Source organism: Cetorhinus maximus, chromosome 10, assembly GCF_964194155.1.
Source record: "Cetorhinus maximus chromosome 10, sCetMax3.hap1.1, whole genome shotgun sequence".
Classification (NCBI taxonomy): domain Eukaryota; kingdom Metazoa; phylum Chordata; class Chondrichthyes; order Lamniformes; family Cetorhinidae; genus Cetorhinus; species Cetorhinus maximus.
The window spans coordinates 61,793,522-61,810,362 of NC_135888.1; the positions used below are offsets into that span (position 1 = coordinate 61,793,522).

At 49.3% G+C, this 16,841-nt stretch overlaps 1 protein-coding gene across 1 annotated transcript in view; it reads right to left on the reverse strand.

Annotated features, from left to right (window-relative positions):
• Positions 1-16,841, reverse strand: part of LOC144685724 (regulator of G-protein signaling 14-like) — a 117,661-nt gene that overhangs the window by 35,753 nt on the left and 65,067 nt on the right. The window contains exons 3-4 of the mRNA XM_078550546.1: positions 14,734-14,903; positions 2,426-2,518 (exon numbers count right to left, since the gene is read on the reverse strand). Coding sequence (XP_078406672.1) covers positions 2,426-2,518; positions 14,734-14,903 — 263 coding nt within the window. The remainder of the gene's footprint in view (positions 1-2,425; positions 2,519-14,733; positions 14,904-16,841) is intronic.

The following is a 16,841-nucleotide window of genomic DNA, read 5'->3' on the forward strand; positions in this document are numbered from 1 at the left end:
CAGCCATCTGTAACTGGCAAATCAATCTATGGAAATCAAGACTAAACTGCAGAGACAATGGCCGAGATTTTGTTGGACTGACGGGGGGGTGGGGGGTCTCACCTGCCGGTTAGAGGACAGCAGGGCACTCCCCGTTACTTCCGTGGGGAAGGTCTGAGAGAATCAAGTGCCATCCAGGCACTAATGTGGTCACAGTCAGGCCTACCCTGCAATTAAGTTCCCCGGCGGTGAAAGTCCTGCCTGCCAACAGCTGCCAGCCAATCAGAGGCTGACAGCTTCTCAGCCACCAGGACCACCAGGAGCAGTGGCAGCTGCCAGCACTGCACTCACCAGAGACCCAAGATTGCCAAGGGACTCCATACCATAGGCGGGTGATGGCAGTACAGAGGTCATGGGATGGCGGACAGGGGGTGTCAGAGGTAAGGGTAGAGGGGTGGCTTTCAGCACTCCCCCCCACCTTCCCGCTGGCTGGTTCTCTTCATCAGTCACAGCTCCTGACTACGAGGAACAAAACCCCCCACCCCAGGAAGCCTCTGGCAAACCCAATAAGGTTTGCTGGGCAGCTTTCAGAAGGTGCGGGAAAGCTCTGCAGCTCCCAGTTAATCCCTGAGCCAATACTAAATTGCATTGGGCTCAGGAATAATGGGTGTTAGTTGCCTCATTAATGAGTCTAATTGATATCCCACTGGTGGTGGCCGAGAATCCCCCACCAGCTCCTTCCCCACTCCGACTTAACCAGGGAGGTTTTGCCGCCGCTGGGAGACTGAGGCAAGCCCTCTCCTGCGATTATGTGGGCCTGGCCGCCATGTTTTCCACCATGATGGGCTGCATTAAATCCTGCCCAATTGTTCAGGGGTGGGGTGGGGGAAGGGATCGAAATAGGCTAAAAGGTGGAGATAAAACAATGGACGGAAATAAATTTAAAAATATAATAGAAATAGGTGGGAAAATAAAAATATATTAAAAAATATATAAATTATTAGAAAAAACGGGCATCGGAAAAGGGGGTGGGGATGGAGGAGAGAGTTCATGACCTGAAGTTGTTGAACTCAATGTTAAGTCCGGAAGGCTGTAAAGTGCCTAATCGGAAGGTGAGGTGCTGTTCCTCCAGTTTGCGTTGAGCTTCACTGGAACATTGCAGCAGGCCAAGGATGGACATGTGGGCATGAGAGCAGGGTGGAGTGTTGAAATGGCAAGTGACAGGGAGGTCTGGGTCATGCTTGTGGACAGACCGCAGGTGTTCTGCAAAGTGGTCACCCAGTCTGCATTTGGTCTCTCCAATGTAGAGGAGACCACATTGGGAGCAACAAATGCAGTAGACTAAATTGAGGGAAGTGCAAGTGAAATGCTGCTTCACTTGAAAGGAGTGTTTGGGCCCTTGGACGGTGAGGAGGGGGGAAGTAAAGGGGCAGGTGTTGCACCTTCTGCAGTTGCATGGGAAGGTGCCGTGGGAGGGGGTTGAGGTGTAGGGGGTGATGGAGGAGTGGACCAGGGTGTCCCGGAGGGAATGATCCCTGCAGAATGCTGCCGGGGGGGTGAAGGGAAGATGTGTTTGGTGGTGGCATCATGCTGGAGTTGGCGGAAATGGCAGAGGATGATCCTTTGAATGCGGAGACTGGTGGAGTGATAAATGAGGACAAGGGGGACACTATCATGGTTCTGGGAGGGAGAGGAAGGTGTGAGGGCGGATGCACGGGAGATGGGCTGGACATGGTTGAGGGCCCTGTCAACCACCGTGGGTGGAAAACCTCGGTTAAGAAAGAAGGAAGAAATGTCAGAAGAAACAGGACAGCAGACTTCCTTCCGTAAAAGGCATTGGTGAGCCCGGTGGCTTTTTACATAAATCAATGAGGGTTTCATGGTCACTATTACTGAGACTAGTTTTCATTCCAGGTTTGTTTAAAATTAATTAGTTGAATTTATCAATTGAACTTAAATTTCACCAGCTGTTGTGTTGGTATTTGGACCTGATTACGAGTCCAGTGACCTTACTACTATACCATCATCTCCCCTTATATCAGATCGACTACCAGGGTAGGAGGTGCACTGACCTTTTGTTATCTATCATTTCCTACGTTCCTATTCTCCCATCCTAACCAGAACTGGGAATTGCTGTAAATAGCTTCAGTGCCCACTCAAAATATTTAAATGACCCCCAATTCCAGGGCTGGGGTCAGAGGTCATGAATGTAGGCAAGGGGCAGATTAAAGTCCCACTTTGTCAAGGATCCCTTGTCATTGCATCAAACAGGAAATCAGGGGCCTCATTGTCCACACTTGGGCATGATCGGTGTTCTTTAGGGGAGACAACATGAGGACAGCCAGCAGATAGACGTCCCTACCTCAGCTGGTGCCTTCTGGAAGAAAGAAGAAAGTTGAAGACATACAAAATGCAAATGTAGGAAATAGAATTAGCCAACACTTACTTGGTCCAAGTCATCTGCTGGGATCTGCTGAAAGCGTTCACAGGCTTGCCAAAATAATATGTTTTCCGCACTGAATTCCTTCTTTAAAAACTCCTAAGGAAAGCGGAGACAGTTGCAGTTACCATGGGAAAAGTGCGCTGGGTCAAACTAACCTATTTCACTTTCAGAGATCAACGTTACATAGCTACCATATCCCTTTGAACATTTCTCTCCAGAAACACGACTGCCGGTACGATAGCCACCATTATAGCTTGCATTCATATAGCGCCTTTACTATGGAAAAACATCCTATGGTGCTTCACAGAGGCATAATCAAAATAAAGTGTCAAAGAGGTGAGTTTTAAGGAGCGCTTCACAGTCCTACGCTGTGAAGAGACCAGGAGTGACCCAGATTCATAGTTCTACTTTCTACTAGCAGTGAATATTCTATGCTTTGCAGAAATGAGAAGTGAAGCAGGTTTATTCCCTTACACTGTGCCCGACCAGCAATGATGCTATTCCACCATGTGGAGTCAAGACATTTCCCCAAAGAATGAGACAAAATCTATTGGCTATCACTCCCAGGCCTCCATCACATGTCACTCGACAAAATCTTGGTCCAATTTGGCACACTATTTACTTGGCTGCCTGTTAAATGTGTTCTGGGAATTTCTGATTAAGATGAGAACTTCTACAAAATGTCACCATTCCCAGTATTGAACTTGTTTCCACAAATACACAAATTACTTTACACCACAGAAAAAATACCTTTAGCACTGTCATATGGCAATGACTCACCAACAACTAATTTCACTTCCTTCCAGGCAAGTGCAGATATGGATCAATTTGTTGAATTTACCCTCAATTTATAACAAACCTATTAATGGGGCACTGGGATTCCAACCCCAAAAAACAAATGGGTGTGGGTCAGGTGGGAGCTTAAACTGTTAAAAATCTGAATCCAGACTTCAGCCCACCCATTTCCAGTTTCAATAGCGGAGGGGTGGGCTGGGGCTTGTGGGGGGACACAACCCATTCCCAGGTGACAGGTTTAAAATTTAAACATGTGCCTCATATACACCATTTCAAATTGAACTCTGACCAGCCGGGCTTCCTGAGCCTTGAGAAACCTACCAGCGAAAGAGAGGCAATGGACAGCTTGGTCCAGGGGATGAGTGCCTTTCCTGATTACCTGCATAATATGTCATTGGACATCCTCCCTCACAGTACTTGAGACCTCACACTTCCAAGTTCCCTCCAGGCCTGTGGTGGCCTAGGCAACTACAGGGAACCCATTTGGTGCTGGAAGGGTTAATGGAGAAGTTGAATTGTATGCCTAGGCCTAAGAGAAAAATACTCCAACCTTGAGAAACAATACCATCTTGTCTGACCACAGTTGTAGGATGAGCCCTGAGACATTCCATTTTGTTCTTTCTCAGGCCGAATGTAATCAGGGTTGTGATAAGCAACTGCGTAACCAAACATCTGTTGTGAGGGAAATGGAAATTTACTGGAACATGGATTGTTCAGTTAACTTATGCAAATAAACGGATAGGTTTGTGCAAAATTTACTGATTGGCTGTATAAATGCTTTTAACAAGTCTGCGTGTATTCTGCTACGAGACGGTACAGTAGCTCTCATTGTGCTGTCTCCCTTGTGCACAATTAATAAATGGGGTTCTACGTACGAAATTATGCCTCGGTGTGATTAATCTCCAACAGTTTCTTGGAGGTTCCACCTGCCGGACTCACTGGGTCTGTGGTTCCCCTTTGTTATCAGGCTGCAACTCCTTCTCCTGTAGCTAGTCTAACTGATCTTATTCACTTGCAGTCCAGGCATCTACCGTGAACAACACAGTTGGACTCAAGCATCGTGCGCACAACGCTCTGACGGCTTCTGGATTTCTTCTGATGGCCGTGCAGTTGCCCCTGCTTCACTCCTGCCCTGGATTGCCCACATGTTACATTAATTTACCCATGCGGGCAAAGGGGGGATGAACAGAATGGCACAGCAGATGTGGTTTGTGCCTGGGTTTTTCACCATGGCAGCTAAAATAGCTTCACAATGTCTGCTTTGTCAACGTCATAACCCAGGCAAGATGCTCACAGTGACTGCTGGTACGGGACCCCAGCCATGGGGCCCATTTGTACATTTACAAATGGACTTTATACAAATGCCTAAATGTATGGGGTATAATTATGTTTTAGTTATAGTATGTTTGTTCTCGCGATGGGTGGAGGCGTATCCCACCCGACGGAATGAAGCTGTTATTGTTGCAAAATTGTTGTTGCGTGAATATATACCCAGGTTTGGGATACCAGAGATTTTATCAAGTGATAATGGACCTCATTTTATCGCTAAAGTGATAAAGGAACTGTTGAAGGCCTTACAATGCAAACATCACCTTTCCTGCCCATACCACCCTCAGTCTACTGGAGCGATGGAAAGACAAAATGGTATTCAAAAACAAACTAGCTAAATTATGTGAAGAAACCGGTTTGAAATGGCCTGAAGCTCTACCCTTGGCGCTCATGACTATGCACTCTCAGCCTAACCGTACCACATCCCTTTCCCCTCATGACGTTGTAATGGGACGTCCCATGCGCCTCCCAGTGGCCCCACCTTTGTCTGCTAGGGAAATGGACATCCATGCTGTGGATGAGGGAATGATTACATACTGTATAGTGCTTACTAATTCTCTCCAAAGCTTGCATGCACAGGTAGTAGAAGCTCAGAAAAAGCCCACCATTGAAGATTACCATCAATACCAGCCCGGAGACCTAGTCCTGGTTAAGACCTTCAGGAGAAAGAACTGTTTAGAACCTCAATGGGAGGGACCTTTCCACCCATACGGCCGTGAAGGCTGAAGGACGACCTTTGTGGATCCACGCCTCGCACGTCAAGCGGAAGCTGACCTCGGACGGAAGTGCTTGAACAGGAACTTCGACTGAGCCGTCAGAATGTGGACTCTGATTTGGATCCTGTCCTGCGTGGTCCTTGCGGGGGCATGGACTACCAATTCTGCGGTTCAACGAATGCAGGCCATTGCCTCGCAAGTCAATTGAACTAAATGTTGGATTTGTACTCATTTTCCCATTAACCTCTCCTCAGAGATGCATTTTTTGGCTTTCCCCTCAGATTCCACATGGTCCCTAGGTAATACAGGGGCCCTCATTCATCGAACGCCCATTTGGAGATGGGAGCCCACCTTTGTGGTCATTAAGGGGCCGGCCTGGCTATACGTCAGGAGAAATTATACCAAGGGTAGTACTCGGGTGGGTAAATTGCCATTGGGTTCTTGTGCCTACCTTGCTGATTATGACTACCAGGAGGGTCAATTTCAGTTCCACAACCAGTCTGGTCCTATGACCACCTTTTGGGAGTGCAAGGCCAATGAGACGGTATGTCTTTCGCAGGTCCCGAGATCTGAGGCTAATCTCACATATTTTAACGTGAATGGGTGTGATTGCCAACGATCATACAATCTCACCTCAGATAATTCCACCTCCACTTGGACCTCTAGTGGCTGCTACACTGAAGAATCTGGGCCTTTCAATTACAAAAATCAGTCTGGTTGCCCTGACTTGTTGGCCCTGCAAACGTTGCAGCTCAGTCAGACCTGCCGCATCCGCTGGTATGCTCAGACGAATTTTTCTTTCGTCTGGAAGTAGCTTAACTTTTGCCAAAATTCCACTTATTGGTACCCTACCCTTGTCCGCAATGGCTCATTTTGGCTTTGTGGAAACATGGTGTACAAAACCCTCCCTGTTGATTGGGCAGGCACCTGCACCATTAGCTATATTGTCCCTGAGGCCTTTGGGGTCAAGCGCCTTGCCATCCACTCTCTCCACAACTATCTAGGGCCTGTGAGGTGTCATAAATGATCGACCTGGAACCCGCTTGTTACCCGTAACACCGGATTCCACAAGTTTGTCCGGGCCCACATTCCAGGTCTAGGGGTCTCAGAGCTGGAAAAGGCCATTATTAATATTTCCGCTACTATGGAACTTATTGAGAATAAGACTGTTGATGCCATTCAGAGTCTGCAGTTGGAAGCTAAGTCCCTTTCCAAGGTTGTCCTCCAGAACCGTATGGCCCTGGACTTCCTGCTAGCAGCACAGGGGGGAGTCTGTGCGGCTATTAATGAAACTTGTTGTTTCTACGATAACAAGGACCAGAGGATTGAGACTGATGTACATTTCATTCAGGACCAGGTGCGCCTCCTCCATGCAGTTGCCCAGGAAAAATCCTTAGACTGGTGGGGGTGGCTCCCTAACATCGGCAGGTGGTTTGGGAGCCTTTTTAAAACCCTCCTCAAATACCTTGTCATAGGCCTTGCCCTACTCATTGTCCTGTATGTAGTTATCCAGCTTGTCCTCTGTTGCATCCGCTCTGTCTGCTGACTAGAGAACCTCCAGAGTCCTGGTGGCAAGCCAGCTATCTATTCTCTCCCTCTCCTCAGGAATCAGGACCCCACTGAGGATGAAGCCCGGCAACTAGGATACAAAGAGCTTGGCTAAGGGCGGTGGATTGTCCTTTTAGGACAAAAGGGGGGAAGTGTGGTGGCCTAGGCAGCTGCAGGGAACCCATTTGGTGCTGGAAGGGTTAATGGAGAAGTTGAATTGTATGCCTAGGCCTAAGAGAAAAATACTGCAACCTTGAGAAACAATACCATCTTGCCTGACCACAGTTGTAGGATGAGCCCTGAGACATTCCATTTTGTTCTTTCTCAGGCCGAATGTAATCAGGGTTGTGATAAGCAACTGCGTAACCAAACATCTGTTTTGAGGGAAATGGAAATTTACTGGAACATGGATTCGTCAGTTAACTTATACAAATAAACAAATAGGTTTGTGCAAAATTTACTGATTGGCTGTATAAATGCTTTTAACAAGTCTGCATGTATTCTGCGACGAGACTGTACAATAGCTCTCATTGTGCTGTCTCCCTTGTGCACAAGTAATAAATGGGGTTTCTAATTACTAAATGATGCCTCGGTGTGATTAATCTCCGACAGGCTTGTAAACTTGCTCTGCTGAGGCCTCTGTCCTCACTCCACCCCAAGGCTTCCAGCCTCCCTCAAAAGGCCTATTATCTTTCCCTGAGGCCTCTGACCACCTCCCCTTGAGGCCTTTAATCTCTCCCTCAGGCCTTCGATTTCACATGCCTCCAATCCATAACCATCCCATCTTCTGGGATCAAACAAACCCTTTCCACCTGAATCGACAATCCTAACCCCACACAAGGATCAAACCACATCACCCCTCCCCTCTCTGGGTCAGGGCTTGATGTGCCTGGTCCTGTGACATCTTTACCAGAATCCCTCTGTTTGACTGCCAGCCAAACCTGTCAATCAGGCCAATCTCTGGGTGGGGAATTGGTCGGCCGCTGATACCACTCACAATGTTCTGTTAAAATTCCACAGAAGGTGGGGTAACCTCAACGCCATGCCAAAACCACCAGCGCGCCCCGCCCCCTCCATCTCCCCCTTTGCAGCCTTCTCTTATCTATAGCAAAAACTGTAACTCAATCATCCTTTCCTTATTAGTATATCCTCTCAGTTCTGGTGTCAACTATCAAGAATGCTAAAACCAAGAGACTTCAGTAGAGTTGACAATGGAACAGTCACAGCCAAATGCCAATACTGCTCTTCCTAGATCAATTTCTGTGAACGCTATGGTTAACTCTTGAAATACTTTTGAAAATTTCACAATATTCAGCAAAATACCTCGGAGTATTTCTGATCCTATGTAAATTAGCCCAGCATACATTGTGGTACAGGTACTTTGGCTGTTACGTTACTAGACTTATAGGGCAAGATTTCCCGGCCCCGACACTGGCGGGCATTATCGTGGGCAGGATGGGACAATTTGAACAACCATTAAAAGTCCGGCTCGCCAAATTTTCCCACAATGCCCGTCAGTGTCGGGGCTGAAAAATCCCGCCCGTAATCAAGGTAATATGAGTTCAAATTCCACCACAGCAGTTTGAGAATTTGAATTTTGGGATCTGGTAATTAAAAAGTTGGGGAATCGAGAAAAGTGATCATGATGCTTAAATGGTTCATTGATGCACTTTAGGGAAGGAAACCTGCAGTCTTCACTCTGTCTGGTCAGCTCCACATCGATGTGGTTGATAGATAACTGCTCTCTGACATGGCCGAGCGTGCTGCTCGACTGAAACAAAGCTACTGCCTGCACTCCAAGAATAAGATCCACCATCGCTTCTCGGCCTTTTGGCTAAGATCAAGTGTTGCAGGGGCGACACCATGGTCCTGCCAAGGCAAGGTCGGGATGGAAGGGCGATAACCAATCACAATCTGAATCCATACCGTGGGTTACCTATCACCGTCCGAGTCACGGTGAACCACAGCGACGAAGGAGGATCACCTATGGATCGGGGCTTCTTCACCAGGAGGATCCTGTTGAAGGCGTGCGGCTTCCAAGCTACGGAGATCTTCACCTTGCACGACTCCCGCAAAGGTGGTTATTTTGACGTGACGTTCAAGCGAGTGGCAGACTGCGTCCGGCTCCTGAGGGTGTTCGAGGAGAAGAGAGACCTGCCGGAGATGAAGATCCTGACGGCGGAGCCGCACTTTTCTCTGCCGTTGCAACGGGAACGTGAGGTGATGGTGCATGTGTACAACCCCTTCGTCCCTGTCGCCGACGTGGTCACCTTCCTCACCAGGTACTTCGATAAGGTGGAGAGCGGCACCGAGATTCGAGACGACTTGGGGATCTGGACAGGCAAACGCCTGTTTAAGGTCACGCTAAAGACCGATGGTAAGGGAGCCATTTTCCACCCTCCCTCCAGTTTCGCTATCGGGGGAAACCGGGGCTACCTGGTCTACGCTGGGCAACCCAAGCATTGTCGCTCATGCGGCAAGGCTGGTCATGTGGTGGCCAACTGCAGCGCCTCCCTCTGCAAGATCTGCAAACAGGAAGGGCACCAGACAAAAGACTGCAAACAGGCCAAGTGCTGCAACCTGTGTGGCGAGGCAAGTCACCTCTACAGGACCTGCCCCAAACGCTGCCGTACTTACGCACAGGCAGCCAAAGCCGACCAGGGGGAAGCAGAAGAAAGGTTCCGTGTCACTCCAACCACCAAGGCCCCCAGGGAGCTCAACGGGACAAAGGAGGACACAGAGAGAGACAAGGTGGAGAAAGAGATTGAGGCAGCAGAGAGCCAATCAACAGCACTACCCCCTGAACCTCCCAGTCCTCAGGACAGCGAATCAATGGAGGAGGAGGCAGCAGTGGAAAAGCAGCAGGGGGAGTGGCGGACGGTGAAGAACAAGAAAAGTAAGAGGGAGCGAAGAAGAAGCAAGGGCGTTTCCCAGAGAAGCGGCAAGAGGCGTCTCCCATCCGACACGGATGACAAGGGCAGCAGCTCTTCGGATGATGAAGTGCCAGAGCGGCACCGACAGAAGAGGCGGCAAAGCTCCAGGGCGTTGGAGGACGAGACACCCGAGCTCCAGAAAATTGGAGACAACAAGGAGACCAGCGCACCCCAACTTTGCCTGCAACCTGAGGAGGCCAGTGCACCACAGCCCCTGGAATCTGGGAGCAGTGAGGCAATCATCGCACCCCAGCTCCAGGAAGCCGGGAACAGCAACACCCCAGAGGGGGTGAGTTTTGGAGAAGCTTCTCCAGCAAAGGTCATCTCAAAACCCGCTCTCTACGTGAACCTCCAGATGCCACTGGAGCAGAACACGGCCAAGGAGATCTACCTCAGCCCATCCAAAGTGAAGGAATTTGAGCTCACTACGGGTATGAAGGAGCAGACTAAAGGTCTGGGACTCTCAGAGACAGTGGGTTTGGTAGGAGAATAAATGCTTTAAAATGGGTTTAAAGATTGTATCCATAAATGTGCGTAGCATTAAATCTACTACGCGATGTGTTGCGACCTTGGACTACCTAGCCAAGGTCAAAGCTGACCTGTTGTTTCTGCAGGAGTGTGCGATACCGCACCTCAGCTCCTACAGGCAATGGTCACGATGGTGGTCCCACGGGCCATCGATCTGGTCGGGCGGAAACGACTCTCGTTCCTCCGGCCTGGGTATTCTGCTGCGGGGAGGCAACTTCACCGTCTCCGAGGTCAAGGAGGTGGTGGGCGGGCGACTCCTCGTAGCAGACGTAATGTACAAGAACGCTCCACTCCGGTTAATTAATGTGTATGGCCCGGCACAAGGGGCTGAGCGGCTGGAGGTTTTTCAGCAGCTCCCACTGCTGCTGGCGACCTCCAGGCCGGTCATTCTGGGCGGGGACTTCAACTGCATCATCGATGCGGCTGGACGATCCGGCAGGGCCGGAAGCAGATTGGACGCTACGTCCAGATCCCTGATGGAAACAGTTAAGGATGCCAAGCTGCACGACGTCTTCAGCAACCCTGCAGACGGAGCGCAGCGTAGATACACCTGGTCGCGGCCAGACGGGTCCATTCGTTCCAGGATAGACTTCCTGTTTGTGTCCCGTGCATTCACAGTCAGATCCACCGACGTCAAGCCGGTGTTCTTCTCTGACCACTGCCTCCTACTGGCGGACTGCCACTTGGAGGAAGACCTGAGGGTGGGCAGGGGGGCATGGAAGCTAAATGTGCAACTGCTGACCCCAGAGAACATTGAGGAGCTCAAGAGGGATTACAAAGGTTGGAGAACCGTGAAACCCCTCTTTGAGTCCCTGACACACTGGTGGGAAGTGATCAAGGGAAGCATCAAGAGGTTTTTCATCCGCAAAGGCACCCAGAAAGCTAGAAAGGAACAGAGGGAAATGTCCCGACTCCAGGAAAAGATGCAGAATCTGCTCCGGCTGCAGTCGATGGGGGTCGATGTCAAGGAGGAGCTCCAAGAGGTGAAGGGCCAGCAAGCCTCGCACTTTGCCTCGGAGGCCTCCAAGATCACCTTCCGTTCCAGAGTCCGCTCCGTGGAGCAGGATGAGACGTGCTCACGTTTCTTCTTCCAAAAGGTACACAGAGAGCGCTCTGTGATCAGCAGCCTGAAGGAAGAAGACGGCTCAGTAAAGTCATCACGGTCCGACATTCTGAGGATCAGCAAATCCTTTTATGCCGGACTGTATGACGTGAAGCCCACGGACAGCACGGCCTCCCAGTCCTTCCTGTCCTCTATCACGGAGGTCTTAGACCACAGTACGCGGGAGAGCCTAGACAAACCGCTAACTCCTGACGAACTGACTAAGGCCCTCGAGTCCTTCGAGAAGAGTAAAACCCCCGGAAGCGACGGCCTGCCGGCGGAGTTGTATTCGGCTCTGTGGGACTTGATCGGCCCAGACCTGCTAGAAGTGTACGAGAGTATGCTCCTGGCCGGCAGCATGTCAGAATCCATGAGGAAAGGCATCATCACCCTCATCTACAAGCACAAGGGGGAAAGGGAGGAAATTAGAAATTGGCGACCCATTTCACTGTTGAATGTGGACTATAAGATTCTGTCCAAGGTCATCGCCAACTGGGTCAAATCCGCTCTGGAATTGGTGATTCACCCTGACCAGACCTGCTCTGTGCCAGGCAGGAAGATCTCTGACAGCCTGGCGCTGCTCAGGGATACGATTGCCTATGTACAGGACAGGGGTGTGGATACCTGCCTCATCAGCTTGGATCAGGAGAAGGCCTTTGACAGAATATCGCACACCTACATGGGGGATGTGCTCTCCAAAATGGGCTTTGGGGAGGGAATTCGAAATTGGATCCAACTGCTCTACACTAACATCAGTAGCGCAGTCTCAATCAATGGGTGGGAAACAGATAGCTTTCCGATTAAATCTGGAGTCAGGCAGGGCTGTCCTCTCTCGCCTGTCCTTTTCGTGTGCTGCATAGAACCCTTTGCCGAGTCCATCAGGAAGGATCCGGGCATAAGAGGAGTGACGATCCCAGGCAGTGGAGGCACTCAGGTAAAAGCCTCCCTGTACATGGACGACGTCGCCGTCTTCTGCTCGGATCCGCTGTCGGTGCGCAGACTGATGCACGTCTGCGACCAGTTCGAACTGGCCTCGGGAGCCAAGGTAAATCGTGGGAAGAGCGAGGCCATGTTCTTTGGGAACTGGGCTGACCGATCCTTTGTCCCCTTCACTGTCAGGGCTGACGGCCTGAGGGTGCTGGGGATATGGTTCGGAGGGACCGGGGCATGCGTTAGAAACTGGAAGGAGCGAGTGGCTATGGTGAAAAGGAAACTGGGCATGTGGGAGCGACGCTCCCTCTCCATTGCGGGTAAGAACCTGGTCATCAGGTGTGAGGTACTCTCGCTGTTGCTGTACGTGGCGCAGGTCTGGCCCATTCCACACTCCTGCGCGATGGCGATCACTCGAGCCATCTTCCGCTTTATCTGGAGGTCGAAAATGGATCGTGTCCGCAGGGACGCGATGTACAAGCCTCTAGATAAAGGGGGAAAAAACGTGCCCAACATCGCCCTCATACTGATGGCCACCTTTGTGTGTGGCTGCATCAAGCGGTGCGTAGACCCTCAGTACGCAAACACCAAGTGTCACTACGTGCTGAGGTTCTACCTGTCCCCGGTGTTGCGAAGGATGGGTCTGGCCACGCTGCCGCGGAACGCTCCAAGTAGTTGGACCGTGCCGTACCACCTGTCCCTGGTGGAAAAATTTATGCAGAAAAACACCTTTGACCACAAGTCCATCAGGCAGTGGTCAGCACGTAACGTCCTAGAGGCCCTGAGGGAAAAGGAGAGGGTGGACCCTGTGGGATGGTTCCCCGAGCAGACTGTCAAAGTCATTTGGCAGAATGCCTCATCGCCAGAACTTTCCAACAAGCACCAAGACGTAGCTTGGCTGGTGGTGAGAAAGGCCCTCCCCGTCAGATCCTTCCTACACGCCAGGAGTCTCACCCCCTCTGCACGTTGCCCTCGAGGTGGCTGTGGTGGGGAAGAGACCGTTGTTCACCTCCTCGTGGATTGTGCCTTTGCAAAGAAAGTCTGGAGAGAGATGCAGTGGTTGCTGTCGAGGTTCATCCCGAGCAGTTCTGTGACACAGGACTCTGTGCTCTACGGGCTGTTCCCAGGGACACACACCGAGACAAACATCGACTGCAGCTGGAGGATCATCAACTCGGTGAAAGACGCGCTTTGGTCTGCCCGAAACTTGTTGGTCTTCCAGCACAAAGAGTTGTCCCCGACCGATTGTTGCGGACTGGCACAATCCAAAGTCCAGGACTACGTGCTGAGGGACGCACTAAAGCTTGGGGCAGCTGCCGCAAAGGCGCAATGGGGAAGGGTCGCTGTCTAAGACCTTTCTACCACAGCGCACCGAGAGACTGGGAACTGTTTAGAGCCCCTCGGGCTGTACAGATCAAAATGAAAGGCTGTAAATGATTGTAATATTGTTTGTACTGATGCACCTGGTGATACATTTTGTAAAAGTTTAACCCGGATTGCACCCTTGTAATGTTGTTTTTGAAATGGTTTTGAATGTGATTGAAGATTTTTTATGAATAAAGTATATTTTTACAAAAAAAAAAAAAAAAAATAAGATCCACCACAATCTTGCCAGGACAATAAATGCTGGCCTTGGCAGGGGTACCCACATTCTGAGAATGCATCAAATAAAAACACCAGTAACAAAGTCTCCAGAATTACACCACTGTCCTCCCTTATCATCACCAACCACCTGTGGTTATTGAGCACCTCTAGCATTGGACAATATCCCACCTGCGCATCACCTAAAAATTAAAAAAAGAAAATAAAGATTTGCACTTACATAGCGCTTTTCTCAACTTCAGGACATCCAAAAGTGCTTCACAATCAATCAAGCAAAATAGGTAATGAGCCACAGATGGAGAGATTAAGAGGGTTGACCACAACAATGGGTTTTGAGGATGGTCTGAAAAAAGGAGAGGGTGGCAGAGTGACAAAGTGGAGGAAAGGTTTAGAGAGGGGATTCTAGAACATGGGGATTAGGCACTGAAAACACAGTCACCAATATTGGGCTGTAAGTGGCCAGAGGTCAGAGAAAGGGGCTGTAGGCCCTGCCAGAGACAGCATGCAGGCTTTCGGGAAAGAAGCCTGACAGAGAGAGATAGAGAGACAAAAGGAGAGAGACAGATTAGACCATAGAGAGACTGTAAGAAGGGGTGATTACTGGGAAAGGGGAAAGAGGGGAGACAGCAGAGGGAGGTGAAAGGATGGTCTCAGTCTTAGTGACACATTGGTCGGAGAGGGAGAACAGGGAGAAGGGTTTAAGATGATAGTTGATCATGAAGAAAAGAAGTTGGGATTTTCTTCACATTCCAGGAAGATCCTCGAGTTGTGGCTATTCGTGGTGAAAGCACCTTTGGTGCTGAATGGTGAAGCGTGGTGAATACTTACTGTGAAATACTTCACACCAACGGGGTCTTGCAGAAGCCGTTCAAAGGACACTGCCCAGCTGCCGACTGATCTCTCAGTGTAACATGCACTGCTCTGAACATTGGGAAGACTGGCATTGTTGTTTAGGCTCTGGTCACTTCCACAGCCATCAACCTCAGTGATGTTCAACTCTGTGGAGATTGGGTCATGTTATTTTCTTTGGATATCAAAGCGCTAAGCTGGACAAAATAAACATCAACACAATAAATGGAAATGGCACTGAATTCATACAGCTATATGTTGGATAAAGTATCTCAAAGGTTTAAGAAGGTAAGAACCATCCATACCCTCAAGCCCCGGTGATTCAATTAGATCATAGGTGATCTGGATATTAACTTATTTATCGGCCTTTGCTCTGTACCTTTACCCAACAACAATGTGGATCCCAGTCATGAAAATTTCAGTTGGCTATCAGCAAACATGGTCTCGACATGTTTATTCCAAGGCTACTGTATAGTAAAACCTAACAAAGGGATGGGTCAAGGCAGCTAGAAGCAGACAGATTTCCTGAATTGAAGGATCTAATATGAGGGGTGTCAGAAAGATATAATAATTTCCATAATGTTATTGGAATTTATTATAAAATAGAGTAATAGTGGGATGTGTTTATGTGTGTGTGTGTGTGTGTGTGTGTGTGTGAGGCTTAATTGAATTAGAGGTAGCTAGCCTGGGTGCTTTGATGTAAGAAGAGAAGTTAGGTTTGAAATGTTAATTAGGTAAACTTGGGGAAGTTTCAGAATGTGAAGTGTAAGGGAACATTTTCATTTTTAAATAAACCAGGCTAGATTGTTTTCAAAGGAGGGGTGGAATGTTTCACCTAGCCAGGCGAAGTTTAGAAACAGTGTGTTTATTCTTCCCACAGATTACTGGTAAAACTTAGTGCTATGAGAGGTTTTTATTATCAGGAAGATAAAGTCCAAAGACATAGTGAAACAATGGGAATTTTCATTCAAAGGGGAAAATATGTATACAGGAGCAAAGGCTCTGTGTAAGGGTAGGCATTCTGAGATCTTACAAGTGTGAAAAACCTTCAGCATCTAGGTCTCAAGCTGCAGGTCACTACTTGTGTGGTCTGTATGGTGTCCTTCAGGGATAAGAGTGTACACAATGCATCCTCTGGATGCGCTGCAACACTTGATTTGGCACTATCCTGAGCTCACACAGCCCATCTGACTGATGTAATGCCAAGATTCCAAAATTGGACAATACAGGAGCAGGAAACGCCTGTGTTGATCAATAATGAAAAAAATAAGCATGAAGCAGCAAGGTGGGCACTGTAGTAGAGTTCTTTTAAGGGCTAGTCACACTGACTGCAGCTAAGATAAATTTTTGGAACCTTTTCTATTGACAAGCGTTCAGAAGCACCAGTGTCCCGAGAGTTTTTGGAGGTGTTTTGGTCTCTATTTGTGAGAGAATGTTGCCATATCCTCAGAGGGAGGGCAGAGGATAAGTGCTCTATACGCACAAAAACTGCAAGGTATGTTAATGACCGTGCCCCTTGCCTGCAGCAGGACAAGGAGACTGACGGCAGCTGCGGAGAAGGGAAGCTCTGCATAATCCCCTCTACTAAACTGGAACCAGACTCCTTCATGCTCCTTGACGTGTGTGTGTGTGTGTGTGTGTGTGTGTACTCTGCTGTTCACCACTTCGTCTTCATCTGGATCCTCTGGTCTGGTTGCAGCCCATGTGTGACTCACCACATGCTGATCCCAACTCTCTATGGCCTCCAAGTTGGATGCCAGTATCTAAGCTGGTGGCTGCGAGTGTCAGATCAAGTGGTGGGGCGTTTTTATTACTCCTGTGCTGTTGCTCCTTTTCCTCCCCTGGGGCTCTTGTGGCTGGACAGGCTGTGGTTCCTGGGTGTCCGAAAGCAGGAACTCAGGAGGGTACGGTTGGTGTCAGGGAAGTGGGCTGCGGTGGGAAGCAGGAGGTCCATAGTCACACCATGAGCAGCTTGCTCAATAGGTCAGTGAGCAGGATGAGGATGAGCTTGGAATTGAGAAGGGTCATAAGGCAGGAATATGCCATCATCCTCAATGTTCTCAGTGACATTGGATGCTGCAGGCCCT